Source organism: Aquila chrysaetos, chromosome 11 (genome assembly GCF_900496995.4).
Source record: "Aquila chrysaetos chrysaetos chromosome 11, bAquChr1.4, whole genome shotgun sequence".
In the NCBI taxonomy this organism is placed as follows: domain Eukaryota; kingdom Metazoa; phylum Chordata; class Aves; order Accipitriformes; family Accipitridae; genus Aquila; species Aquila chrysaetos.
The window spans coordinates 3,325,367-3,339,270 of record NC_044014.1 but is presented as its reverse complement, the minus strand read 5'-3'; the positions used below and the strand labels follow the sequence as shown (position 1 = coordinate 3,339,270).

Genomic DNA, 13,904 nt, shown 5'->3' with positions numbered 1-13,904 from the left:
AAAACATTTGAAATTACGTATTGCAAAATAAATTCAGAAAAACTGAAGTGGTGTTTGAATGATGGGCATGATTTTGTTCCATCACTAATACTGAGCTTTTTTTATGTTGTAAAATGTAGTATCACTGATGCAGCGAATGGGTATGGAGTATGTCCTAGCAATGTTTATTGGGACAAACTGCATTCACCTAAACAAATTGACAGCAAATTTCTAGCACTCCAGTTATTTTAATAAGCCACAGTTGTATTTTATGGATGCTGAAATAATACTAAAAATCTTTCCATGCAGTCTGTTTCATTCTACTAGAACAGAATTGTGTCGGTATAGCAGTTATATTTTTAGTGGCAATCCAGTTAACAAATTCCAGTAGCAATATATAATTCGTGCTATTATACAGATGCTAAAGAAATGGTATAATCTAACAGCGTACTTGATTTGAAAGTGTTCATGAAAAATGAACCTATTTGATTTTGAAAAAATAATTAACCTTTAAAACGTAGAGTGAAATTAAAGGCATCGACAGTGGTTTTGCATCTTGAGCAAGAAAAAGCAAACACTTTGTACCAATGGTAGGATTTTTCAGTTTTAATGATGATTTTTTTTTTTCAGTTTATCCTGATTTTTAAACTATTTTTACAGTGACCTTTTTCTTTAAGAAAACAAGTGATACTCACATGAATAGTGTTTCCTAATAGTTCTAAAACAAAGAATGTAACTGTTGCTTAATGGAAATTATACGGACTCAGAAAATAGCAAGTAATATAAAATCACTGCAGTATTTATTGACTAAAAAGTATTTTTAAGCATGATATGGGAGAAGTGCATATAGCAAATTAGTGTATGAAAGTGCATGGTATTGTCAGAGTGAATTCTGCAAAGCTACGTTATGTGCCACATTGAAAGTAAAGATGCATTTTCTTTGTTATTATCCTCATACCTGCATTTTATAAGATCTTCTACATTAGGGTGGAAATAGCTTTGTCAGTCACATTTAACTAAAAGCTCTAAAGAATTAGGTTTTTCTCTCAGTGTCTATCTAACCTGAGCCTGAGTGATTCTAAATGTAATACAATATGATACATTTTACACACTTGCAAAAACATTTTATTACAAATTACATTGTATGGTACGATATAACACGATATGTAATTTTAAGCAAGACTATATGTATGTTAGCTTTTCCAGTTTTAAAAAAATGTAAAAAATTAAAAATTTGCAACTTCTTAAGAAAATAGCCTGGACATGTACAGAACACGCCGTGAGAACTTTCACTTTTAGCTCTTATATGTTTCACCAGTGAATTTTCCTCTATCATTTCAAATGATTACAGAAGACTGGTCTCTGTATGAGTCAGTAACCGCACATAAAAACAGTTCAGTTTTGTGTCAGAGTCCCTGCACACAAGAACGTTTAGAACAGGTTTATGGGAAAAGCTACTGATTTGGTGACACTAACGATTTGTAATTGATTGCCATTGAGAGATGCTTGATTTAATTTCTTTTCAAAAACCCCAAACACTAGGCATGTTAGCATGGATGAGTTAATTATTAACACTATTTTAAAATAATGCTGAATACTGTTGTATTTTTCTTGGTATGTCCGTATTTGATATTTCTTTCTGGTTAGGAAAAAAAAAAAAAAGTATTTTCTTGTTTGGAAGTATTTGGGTTTCTAAAACATGTCGGGTGGGCTGTCTTGTAAACAGTTTTATATTTTCAATTAAAAACAAAATAAAATACATGAAACACATTTTTTCCACATGAAACAATTGCACTTCCTTCCTGGTATACAGGATCACCTTTTCTAATTCTTCACCTTTCACAGAAGTATTTCAGGATATTGTTTGCTTATGTACAAGAACTCGTAGCCCTCTTGGAAGGTTTACTGCAAAGGTGACTTTTTTCCATTAAAGCATGCTGAAATTAATTTTGAGCTGGACATAGACATCTTCTGCATTTCTGTTCCCATTTTAACTTCCTTTTCTTGCTCTTTGCTTTGGGGGGATAAAAATAAGTTATTTTCCTCAAGTTTTCTTGCAGTAATGGATGTGATGCTGAGCTAAGAGGAAAAATAGTGTAAACGAAAACACTTCAAATTTTTTAGTATGTGCAAACTCTTCTGCTAATGTTTACATTTCTTCCACCTAAAGACTGAAGAATTTGTATCTTACTGATGCTGCAGGGTATGCAATTTCAAAACCAGTTCTTAGTAAACCAGTTTGTCACATGACACGGTATGACTCAAATTATCTTAAATCCTTAAAAAAAAGAAGACAACAAGATTCCCACTCCCTGGCCAGTTCTAGCATGAGAAATTTTTCCACAAACGGTCATTCTAGATGCAAGTTTAATGACAGTAGCAAATACTTAAAGGAAAAAGTTGCAGTTCATAATTCAGAGCAGAATTTTAAGTGTCATTTAAAAAAAAAAAAACCACAACAAAAAACTAGGAAAAAATTGTTTCACATCTCTTCCCTAAGTGTGTTGGTTAGCAAGTACAATTAATAGATTGAGATATAAATTATAATAAGTTGAGAAACCCATCGAGAAGCTTAGTAAATAAATAGCATTTAAAATTACTGCTCCTTCCAAACAGGTTTCAAAGCGTGATGCATACTATAAATTTTCTGGTGCCTTCTGCAATAGTGTAGAGGTTTTCCAAAGACTGCGTTACAAAAAGATATTAAATTATGGCAAATGTCAACAATCCGTAGAGCTTTTGATTGTTCTGTTTGTGGGGCTGGGTTTTTTTCTGTGCCAGAATGTGTCATTTAGACCTTTTGGGTACCAAAAGACTAAAAGTGAGATCTAGGACAGATGATTGTCCCGTAGCCTTGACCCTGTCAGCTTGATGTGGTTAAAGGCTCGTCCTGACTTTGGGAGGTTTCTAGCCGCTCACCCGTTGGAGATGAGCAGCAAACTTGTTCGTCTGGTGATGAGGACACGGCTAAATTAGAAATCATGGTGCGGTGTCGAAATTTGATAGCTTGGTTGAAGTCTACATTGCATGAAGGCAAATATACATATAGTCACATCTTAGAGATTATTCTTGGTCTTGGACCACATGAAAAATTGTGCTTTGTCCAGGATATATGTGCTGAAAACTGCACTCCCCGATCAACATGGATTTGTAAAACTGAAGACCATTGCAAACATAAGGCTTGCTTGCTTTTTTTTTTCCCCTCGTTGTTGTTTAAAGACAATAAACCAAACCCCCCAAAGGCTTTAAAACAATAGTGATATTTAGCTGTGTACAGGATGACAGCCTACAATTTAACAGGTTAGAATGTGACGCTTTCAGATCTAAGGGGGGGTGGGGTAGGGGGAATAGTTTTACTTTCCATCTTTGTACAAATTTCAATTCAGGTTTTACATCCCACATTGGTGAACTGCAAATAAAAGTTGGCAAGGTATTATCTAACACCTTGCTTCTGGACATTAGTTTATAGGTACAAAGGCCTTTTTGGTACATACGGTGAGAACTGAACGCTGCCAGAATGGTCAGAACTACATTGGCCGGTAACACTGATCAGTCTACCAAGATCCCGTTATAGATGATTGATAGAACTCCAAATATTTTTCAAAGAAGGCCTTGAACTCCACATGTAATGGACTTGGGTTAAAGGAACCAGAGTTTCCATCTTCCATGCTTTTTTGATTCAGTTTTGGATTTTTGCTTGGGAGTGGAGGAGTAGCTCTCCTGAGAATAAGGCAAAGGTGCAACCTGAGTTTCCTCAATAGGATGAAGTTTTCTCAAAACTGGCTGTAGTTTATCTTCTTGCTGTTTAAAATCCAATTCCACGCTAAAAATGGGAAGAAAAAAGCAATTAGTTACTAATCATGATGATAGAAAGATTTCAATTAAGCCAATGTCTGACACCAAAATACAAGTGCTTAATTTATGAAATTCAAATACAAAATAAATGTTTAAATCAGACCTCCACATTTCTTACACCAAAAGTGAAGGGGGGGGGCAGGGCAGGAAGGTCAAAAGAAAGACATATTGCAAAAGAGAAATAGGAATGGGATTGCGCAAACTTCTTCCTGCTGTTTAGGTGGGCCTTGAGGATTATGGTAGAAGTGCTGTGATGTGATTGAAAACTAGAAATACTACTTTTTCCCTCATCTCTGTAGAGAAATGCTCTTTCAGAGGGGTACCAGGCTCAGTTCTCCCTCCTGCCCGCGTGGTCTGGGAGGTTTGGGTGGCAGCCGGGCACCTGCATCCTTGTGCTTTTGAGAAAAGCTGATGGGTTGGCCATAAGCAACCAGGCTGTCATGGCAATTTCTTTACCTTAGCTGTTTTCTTGCAAGTTTTACCATGAGTTAGGTTAGTTTCACCAAACTACTGTCCTACGTATATACTCATATAGATGTGGAAAAAATAAATAAATTAAAAAACAATTCTCTTTTACAGTGCAACCTTTTAGCATGTGCTGGCAGCATCTAAACTTAGCCCTGTAATGAGGATAACAACATAAAATCTACTTGGCCCCTGCTGTAAATAACTGGTGAGACAAACATCTCATGATGTAGATCCATTTACTTAGCTGACCGTATCTTTAGGTAAAATTGGTAAAGTGGAAAGAACCTGTTTCAGTCGTAGCTAGTGTGTACTTGCTTGTTCCATTGCTACTGAAATTTAATAGAAATAAGGGAAACACTCATTTAAATGTAAGCTTGCATTCAAAAAATATACTGAAGCTCTAAAGTACATCTCCTGAATTCTAAACACTGTCAGCTACAAAACCCTGCCAGCAATTAAGAAACATAACAAAGATGAAATGACAGCCCTTATTTCAACAGCGTGTGCTACAGATTGTTTCAAGTTTACCTTATAAAACAAAGGAACCACATTATAAACTTCAGGAAAAGGTTAATTCTGTCTGATAACTCGAAACCGAATCTAGGCCACTTACAAATACCCTGAAACGTCATGGTTTCAGTTGCGTTTGTACAGCAGCTTGTGGCCAAGTTCTGCACCGAGACTGTTCGTCCTGTCTTGTGCATTACACTGCAGTGTGGCACCTGCATATCAAAGGATGAACTTAGGAGACAGGGTAAAGTGAAAAGGGTTTAGACACTGCAGTTAATTTATTTCTTCCCTACCTTTTGCTTGATATTTTAAACCTAACAGTTTACGATTGAGGTGAAGTTTGTGTGTGGATGCATCTGTTGGGGCACTTGAGAGATTGCCCTTTCACCTCTGCCACTGATTTCTTGGGATTCGTGCTGACTACCTTTGCTACTTCAGTGTTCCATAAATATGAGGTTATTGTTCCTGGACATCAGTTCACTTCTAATAAGTATTACATATGTTTTCTGTGTTATTTCTGCTATTGCTTGTTTGGCATAAACGACTAGAGAAGTTAGGTCTACTTTTTCAGGCCTCGCGCTCCCACCGTAGCTCATCTAAAAAGAGATTTTTAAACTTTTGTTACTACTACCCCTGTCTAGCTTACGGCGAGTGGCACCCCACCTTGAATGCGTGCAAGCATACAGTACAGAACACCTGAAGTCATTTCAGAGGAAATTCTCCAAGTAAGCTGGAATAACAGAAGTTATGGGAAATTCTGGTGGACTTCAGTGCCACAGCCTTTGCAAATCGAGCACATGTAATACCATCTAATACCATCTGCTGATATAGCTGGATTTTATTTTCCTCTTAGGGCGGGGGAGAGCGAATCAAAAATGCTAAGAGAAGTTTGGGATACTTTTGTGCTTTGGTTTTTTGAAGAGCTGAAGAGTCTGCCTATAAGGACTTCCAGTGAAGCCCTAGAAAGGGGTGTGGGAAGGGTGTAAGGTCTTTTTTTGCATCTGGCTGTGCCTAGTTTGGTGCCTATTTTAACTGTTAAATATGTTCTGAACAAAAGTGTCAGCATTTCAGTGATTTGGATGAACTTTCTGGTAGTGGAGGAGAGAGAAATAAATTTGGTAAGAGTTCAAATTAAAAAAAAAAAAAAAAATCTTCCCCACCTCCATGTTGTTAAGCAGTAAAAAGACATTCCAAATCAAAGAAGATAATTTTTAAAATTTCAGCTATGTGCTAGAACTACACCTATGAATACTGAATTTTCAGGATACAGCTGTGTTGGGTATCCTGTTAGTGCAGAAGCACACTACAAACCTACTGATTAATCTAATATCCGTCCTTGTTAATGAAAGAACAATGCCATCGTCAACTTGATAACACATTCCTGTTTGCAGTTCAGCTAGCAAAAAGCAGTTGGTTAGATAAGCGCGGCATTAATTTTGTGGTAAGATTGGGATATCGGTTGATTGTGAATGCCCCACCACGTAAATGCTTTCAGTAATACAGGGAGGGAATCTTGTCATGAAATAGGTTCTTCTCCAAGAGCTCTCTAAATCTCATTTAAAGTGGCATGCAAATCTGTGCAGAATTTGGTATATATTATAGTTAGTTTGTTTCTCAGTATAAATTCTGAAAAAAAAAACCCAACAAACCCATGTTATTATCATTTTCTACTGCATAAAACCATTTGCAGCACAGTTCAGACTGTCTTTCAGCTATTTACATCAAAATGAAATATTTTACTTCTGAAGTGTATAAAGAGGATTAATGAAAACATTCATATTATTTCAGCATTTATAACTGTAAATTTTGCAGAAAAATTGATTGTTCTTTATCAAGATCAATTTATATAGCTTTGTAGGGTTTTTAATGTAACCGCTCCTTTCAGGCAAACAATTTGCTTGCAAACTTAGATTTCAGTGTATACCTGTTTGTGTTGCAGTAACAAGACAAAAATCTTATTCTGTAATTTTTCCTATATCTTTCTAAATTAGCTATAGTTGACTTTATTTTTGGTCTTTATGTCGAAGATATGAAATACTATTAAATTCAGCTAGTGTTATATATTTGTATGACTTCTTTATATTTTTGTTATAGAGCTGGAGATGCTCTCTACAGACTGTTCCTCTAGCTTTCCAATTCTTGCATTCATGAACTCGTTTTTGTCACCTGTCACAGCTCTGACAATTTTGTTTTGCTTAGTGCTATTTTTGTATCCTGTGTATCTATAGGTTTCCTCTCAAAATGACCTTTTCTTGAAATATTCTCTATGCCATGTGGCTCTTTTCACTTTCAAACTCAGTCTTGTTTTGTCTCTTCTTTAAGCCTCCCCATAACTCCATAAACTTAATTAGTGAGGACTGTATGTTCTTCTAGCATTATGCATGATGGAGATTATAATTATTGGCTTCAGAAGTGTTTTCCCTTAGATGAAATAATAATATTTTTCAACAGACTGATAATTGTGAATAAGCCCTACAAAAACAAGTGATGAATCTAAATATTATATAATGCTGTTATCACAAACATTTGCCTGACATCTGATTAGGACATACTAAAGGTTCACTTACCTACAGTATTGCCAGATTTGGAACATTGGGTTGGAGTTTCTCCATGTTCAGTGCCTGTCTCAAATTTTTGCTGTGCATGAGATAGGCTGTTTTTGTGAACAACTATGGGCAGTAAAATTTTTTTCTGTGATAAATATGCTGGTTTTCTGTTTTTTCTCCCCAAACCCACTACATACTTAAAGGATTTACAACAGAAACTTTACGTTTTAGGGCAGCTGCCTGTGTATCGGTGTTTGCACAGATGCCATTCCTGTGAAAATTTGGCCAAATAAAATCAAATAACAGACCTTCGAGAATTTTATTTTGATGTGCTCATTAAACGCAAGTGAGAACTTTGTAATTAAAATCTCTGAAATTCCTTCACAGTGAGACGGGTTTAGTCCAGGACTGATCAAAAATCTCTTTGCAATTGCAGCTGTAAGTTAGGTTTGTCTGTGCTTGACTGAGCCCCAGAGCGGAGGACCCTGAGCCTGCTTTTTCTGTCATCTTGTTTTCTGCTAGGGACTGATACCAGTGCAAAGAGAACCCAAAATGAGATTTTTTTTTTTTTTTTTTTTTAATTTTTATTTTTTTTCCTTCCTTCGTTTCCCATTTCCCAGATCCTGGTGGTGTTTGTTGCACAGCATGGACGTGCACTAAACTGACGGAGGAGCCTAGATGAAACGTGAATCATGATCTAATTTTGTCTCTAGGAAGGCCCGCTGACGTGCTGTGGAAGTTGGGTTTAGAGCAAATGAGGCAAAGTGTTGCAAAAAGGTGGAGGGTAACAGTGGGGCAGTTGAATGCTGCCTTGAAAACTATTTTTATACATGCTTGTTAATTTTGGAATTGAAGTCAGTGGAAACCTCTGGGGTTTCTGTGTTTGTTTCGCTTTGGGTTTAGCGTCCCCCAGCCTTTGCTTTTTGTATTTGTGAAATTGAGTTATTGTGTTCGGAAAACAAAGAAGACACGGATACTGTAATAACGAGTACCCCAGGACAAACTTGGAACAAAACTATTTTTTAGGCAGAATATGAGTCATACGCAGGAAAGAAAGAGAAAATACGCTGAATAGCTGCTCATCAGTAAAGGACTGTGTGCTTGCTGCCTGAAACCTCGGGGAGAGGAGTACCGAAGTGCCGGACTTTTCTACGTGAGCGCTGGCGGGGCCGCAGCGCCGAAGAGCGCGGGGCTCGTCTGGCCCCCGGCCGTTTTCGGGGGCCCCGCGAAGATCTCAAAGGTGCCTTAGGGTTTGCGCGGCACGGGATGCCCGGGTGAGCGCGCCCTATATAACGCGTGTGGGTGAAACGCGGTGCTTTCAAGAGGTGTTAGAAGTACGTACGTAGGGCCCGCTGTAGGATAAAGGCGGTGATGGGCGGCCAAGGTGGGCAACTTGGAGACCTCGAGGCGTGCGCGCAAGGTGGCTGACGCGCGCACGCTGCTTCTTTCTGGCTAATCCCGTTTTATAAATCCTAGCGCTGTGGATTAGGGATTGGTGTGGTGGATTTTCTGGCTTTGGCTTCATGGGTTTTTTATGATTTTGAGAATATATGTTAATGAGTTTATTTTTTGCGTGCTGGCAGTAGAGTGAACTTTTTCTAATTTTGTTGCTGTATAAGGGATTGAAGACACTTTGAGGAGTCATAACCATTTGGTTTTAAGCATATGGACTGTGGGAGGTTATCTAGCAACAAGCATAGAAATATGGATGGGTTTTCTTCTTTCTCTAACACAGTCACATTATTAACATGAATCATTTTAAGACTATTAGATGCTAAGGATTGGATATGTTCGTTACTTGTAAGATTGCCAAGTCAGAATAACTCTGGTTCGAGACTGGGTTGCTGGGGGCTTTGTCCATTTGTCTCTTGATACCGTGAAGGATGAAGCCTGCACAGCTCTGGGCAGCCCGTCCCTCTGCTTTCTGCCTCAAGGGAAGACCTTTCTCCTTCTACTCAACCTGAGCCTTTCTCATTTCAGTTGACGCCCCTTCTGCTTACTTTTTTTATTACCTAGTTTGTAATGTTAAGGCCCAAATCCTGCAAGCATTTGTAGAGCGGCATAACTCTTTGCATTTAATTAGGCTAGGCAAAGCAGGAATTAAAGAATATCATAGTGTCTCCTCCTGGGTCACGTTAATTGGATGACATGGCATTAGTGCATGCCACCTCTTGGAAGAACGGGATCCAGATAAGCACTGATCACTCAAATTAGCTTAATACGCTTTTAAGCAATCTCTGTTAAATTTCCTATTTCAACCTGAAAATCACAAATGTCTAGGATCCAAAGCACTGTCAGCATTAGCAGGCCATTAAGATCCATTTTAACTACTAAGCATCTTACAGTCTAAAGATAGGATGAGAAAGGAAAGAAAAAGATGATGAAAATCAGTATTCTCACCATTTAGTTACCTGATTTTGCTATACTCAGGCTGTCGTAGGATTTTATGTCTACTTGCCTCATTTTTACTTTGTATTGCCATATTTACTAATTTTAATAATTATCACTGTATTTAACCTTTACAAGTGAACTACTTCCATGTGGGCTCTGTGCTGCCTAGTTAGCTTGTATCGCCATGATTTTAACCAGTTTAATTTGCTACTTTCGTATTGAGAGTTACATTTCATAGATTCTAATAATATATTTTCTGTTGAATAGTTGGAGTACACCTTAGAATAACTTCAATATCAAAGACAAAATTGAATACTGGAAGCCAGCATAATTGAAAATTTCAAAGGAGGAAAAAGTAGCCAATTCAATGGTTGATACAGCTTTGAGTAATTTTTCCCCCAAAGAATTACAATAGTGTAGTGTTAATTTGTTTGTTCTCCCTATGCAGAGATTGGTTAGTGATTTGATCTAGTAAAAAGTTTACTTCTGAAGCTAAAGCAGCCTTGTAACAGCTCTTGAGTACTTCTGACCTTTGTGACTAAAGGGAAGTCTAGCATGAATTCTTCAAGATGCTCCTTCATGGAAATAATTCATGATAAAGGCTTAAGAATAATGCACAAAATATTAAACAGAAGACTCATTTTCTCATACAGATTTCTGTTCAAGGATTAAAATTCACACGGGATGGTAATTTAAACAGGAGTGGAAAGGGCAGTTCCACTAAAAGGTAATTACAGAATAAAACAGGCTGTGAAGATTTTAGTCCACGTGGGTTTTTGGGTGGTTTAGAATTGGTACAGTTTCTGCATATCAATGCAATTTCTTCTTAATAGCAAGATTTTGCTAATTTCAGTATTTAAGTTGGCTTTGTCCTGACAATATACCCTAATAAAACTTATCTTCTGTCTTTAAAAATTTCAGTGGTGAATCTACGTTAGTTTGGAAAAGACAGATGTAAAAGTTTGTTTGTTTGTAAATTTGTCTTTTAGTTTGTAGAAGACGATTTTGAAACTGGTTTGTGACCTTGGATTATGAGATATTGGTATTAATGGAATAGGTTACCATTTGACACAGATTAACATTTGATAAAATGGTTGTTTATTTTTACTACTTAATCACATTTTTTGACTACTATTTTAAATACTGTCTGGAAATGACTATAAAGACATGAAGCTGAATACTTCTTACTGACTGTTTTAGACTATTGCTATGTAGCTCGGACTTTATACTCAGGCTTTAAAACCGAGAGCGATGGTGTTGCCCGATAAAAGTTTTTCTGCTGTGTTTGAGCCCAGAGCTCCGTAAGATGCAGCACAGCTGATCCTGTCCTTACCAGAATCCCAGTGACCGGAGGCTGGTGAAGCCTTCAGGGTAATGACTCAAGCCTTTCCCTCTCTAAAGCCTAGCGGCTAAATAGGTATTTAATTGGGAGTGGAAGCAGCGAATTGATGTGTGCTGCAGTAGGGGGATGCAGTTAACATGCCTCATCTCCTGCAAGGGAAGAAGGTGTTAGTGATGCCTGTGTCTGGAATTTCTGTCAAGTTCTTGAATGTGTTTGTCATGGCAGAAATAAATAGAATTTTGAAGGAAATGGGGAATCAAATTTAGATGTGTTTCTTTTCCTATTAGTGTTTAGAGCAGTTTTAAGTTTTTGGTACCTTGCCTTTTTAATAGTGTTTAATGTTTGATCAGTTTCCTATTTATTAAAAAAAAGAGAAACTAACCTGCTTTTCCTTTTTTCTTTTAATACTAAGAAGTATGTATTTTTTCAATATAAAGACAAAATAATATAAAAATAGATTTGGAATCTTAGCAAAAAAAATTAAATTTCATATGCAAAACAACTGTATTCTCAAAAACCTATTCTTAGAATGTTTACTAACAGTATCAGCATTTTTGATACAAAAAGCAGCTAAAACCCCCTTAAAGTACAACAGTGGGGTTTTTGTCACCTTCTACGCTGTCTCCAGCTTTTGTGCTACATCATATTAATATTCTAAAAAGTCATCATGAGGGGGAAGTATTTAATTACATTGATTGTTTCTGCATTCTAGCATCTCTTCTGTGCTATAGCTGACATGACAGGATGCAGTTGGGTAGTCAGTAGGGCAACTTAATCGTTCCTCTAAGATGCTGTTTCACTGCAGTTTAAAAATAGAGGTTTGAAAGAGCTCTGAATATTTTTTAATGTTACTATGTTCAAAACTGAATCATATTTTAAAAAAAAACAACAACGTCAATTATGGAAAAGTTAAGGTTTTCTCTTGAAATTATTGATTTGTCCCATAATGGTATTGCTTATATTTTTCTTAAGTCTCCCCTATCTACTACTTGGGTGAAAGAGCTCAAGACTGAGGAGGGTCCAAAACAGGAGCATGCTGCAAAAGCAGTCAGTGGAAGATGCAGTAGGTCAGACAGGACGATCCTGCTGGTCTGACACTGACATTTACTGACAGCTTGCAGGGTCCAGTGCCCTCAAAGATACCCAGGTTTTCAGTGCATCTTGAATGGTTTAATCTGAGTTTTAATTTCTGTTCCTAAAAGGTCTTTTGTTTTAAAGAGAAATCACGTAATTCTATGCAGCACTTGTCATGCAAACCCTTTGCAAAGGTGTGGCATGTATCATTGCATCTAGATTTAAGAGTAGCTTTAGCATCCTTACTAATGCATTGCTGCACTTCTTTCAGAGGTTTCAGTACTGCAGTATTTGACTTGTGGAGGAGCAGAAGCTCCTACAAGGCAGTCTTGTCTTAGGGGTAGTTTTATTAGTGAATTTCTCTTTTATCCCTTCTGGCTACTTATCTTGTCTTGGTAATTCGGTCTTCTCATAGTTGCCCTGTTCTGCACTGTCTTCTGGTTTTAGACTTCTTGCCTGCAGCATATATTCTCCTAATCTGTTAAAAAGATGAGCTGATTTTTGCTAAAACTTCCCCTGGAAACATTGCTTTAGGCGAATGCCCAGCATTGATAGCTTCAGTCCAAATGGCTATTCTGGTGGGAAATACTGAAGAGCTAGACCTGCCTGCTGCACTGTTAGTCTGTCGGTGGGGAAACACTTGAAATCTGCCTTTCTGGAGTAATTTCATTTGCAGTGAGTGTAAGAGGCAGAAACTGGAAGGTTACTTAACTTTAAATCTGCTGACTAGAAATCAGGATTTAAAAAAATTTCCCATTGGATTTTCTTACCTAATGAAACAAAATAGTTTCCCTGATAGAAATGTGCTATATTGTGCCTTCCCAGGCTGCCCTGAGCAAGAAATTGCACAGGGGTGAGCTCAGAAAAAGGGAGGTGAAGTAGGCTTTGGTTATTGATATGCTTCTAAGCATTGCTCTAAAGGACGAATAAATAAATTACTTGGTGCCTTCCCCTGTACAGGACAGCTTCATTCCCTTTTCTAGTTAGCCGGTTAGTAGAAAAGATGGAGTTGAAGTTTTCTGTCCTTTTTTCCTTCACTCCTAGGTAGCTAGGAGCTGATGTATAAATAGCTCCAGGTCTTCTGCCTAAATCAGAGACCGAGTAGAGAATTGAGGGGTGAAGGGGGAAATCTTATGCTATTCAGACCTAGCCAACATTTGTACCTTCATTTTAGTTTGTATCTTCACTGTAATTACAGTCATCTTTATACATTTTCATCTGTGCTATACTGCCTGATTTTCTGAAATACTCTTAACACTGAGATGAATTTGTTTTCATCTCACCTGCAATGCATGAAAATATTCAGTTGTTTTTTTAAGACTCTAATGGAGGAGGACAATTAAGTTGTCAGTATGGAACACATCATCAGACTCATGATGGCTTCATGTCATGCCCACTGCCTGTCTGTTATTCCTTCACTATAATATAATACATGCCAAAATGGGTCTCTTGGTTGATAAACTTTAGGAGGGGGAACCTCTGCTTTGGAGAAATAAGCAGCAGTATCCTTTTACCTTTTGCACCTGATCTGTTTCTGGTGAGCAAACCCCAGGTGTTGCCTTCTGGAGGAGAGATTGCAGCAGGTACAAACAATCTTTAACAAAACCTTGAAGCAGTGTGTCATTTTAGTGTTTGACAGCCATGAGCAAACCTGTATTCACCTTACTGCACCGTACACCAGAGCAGGTCTGCTAAAGGACTCTTTGTACACGTACAGCGGGTCTTCACTTGTGTGTTGC

The 13,904-nt window shown here is 37.5% G+C and overlaps 2 protein-coding genes across 4 annotated transcripts in view; one reads left to right on the top strand and one right to left on the bottom strand.

Annotated features, from left to right (window-relative positions):
* DOCK1 (dedicator of cytokinesis 1) overlaps positions 1-13,904 on the top strand; it is a 320,074-nt gene that overhangs the window by 107,281 nt on the left and 198,889 nt on the right. The gene's annotated exons all lie outside the window — the stretch shown is intronic.
* INSYN2A (inhibitory synaptic factor 2A) overlaps positions 758-13,904 on the bottom strand; it is a 50,274-nt gene continuing 37,127 nt past the window's right edge. For both annotated transcript variants that reach the window (XM_030029726.1, XM_030029727.1), the window contains one exon: positions 758-3,802. In XM_030029726.1, coding sequence (XP_029885586.1) covers positions 3,619-3,802 — 184 coding nt within the window. In that variant the 3' untranslated portion in view covers positions 758-3,618. The remainder of the gene's footprint in view (positions 3,803-13,904) is intronic.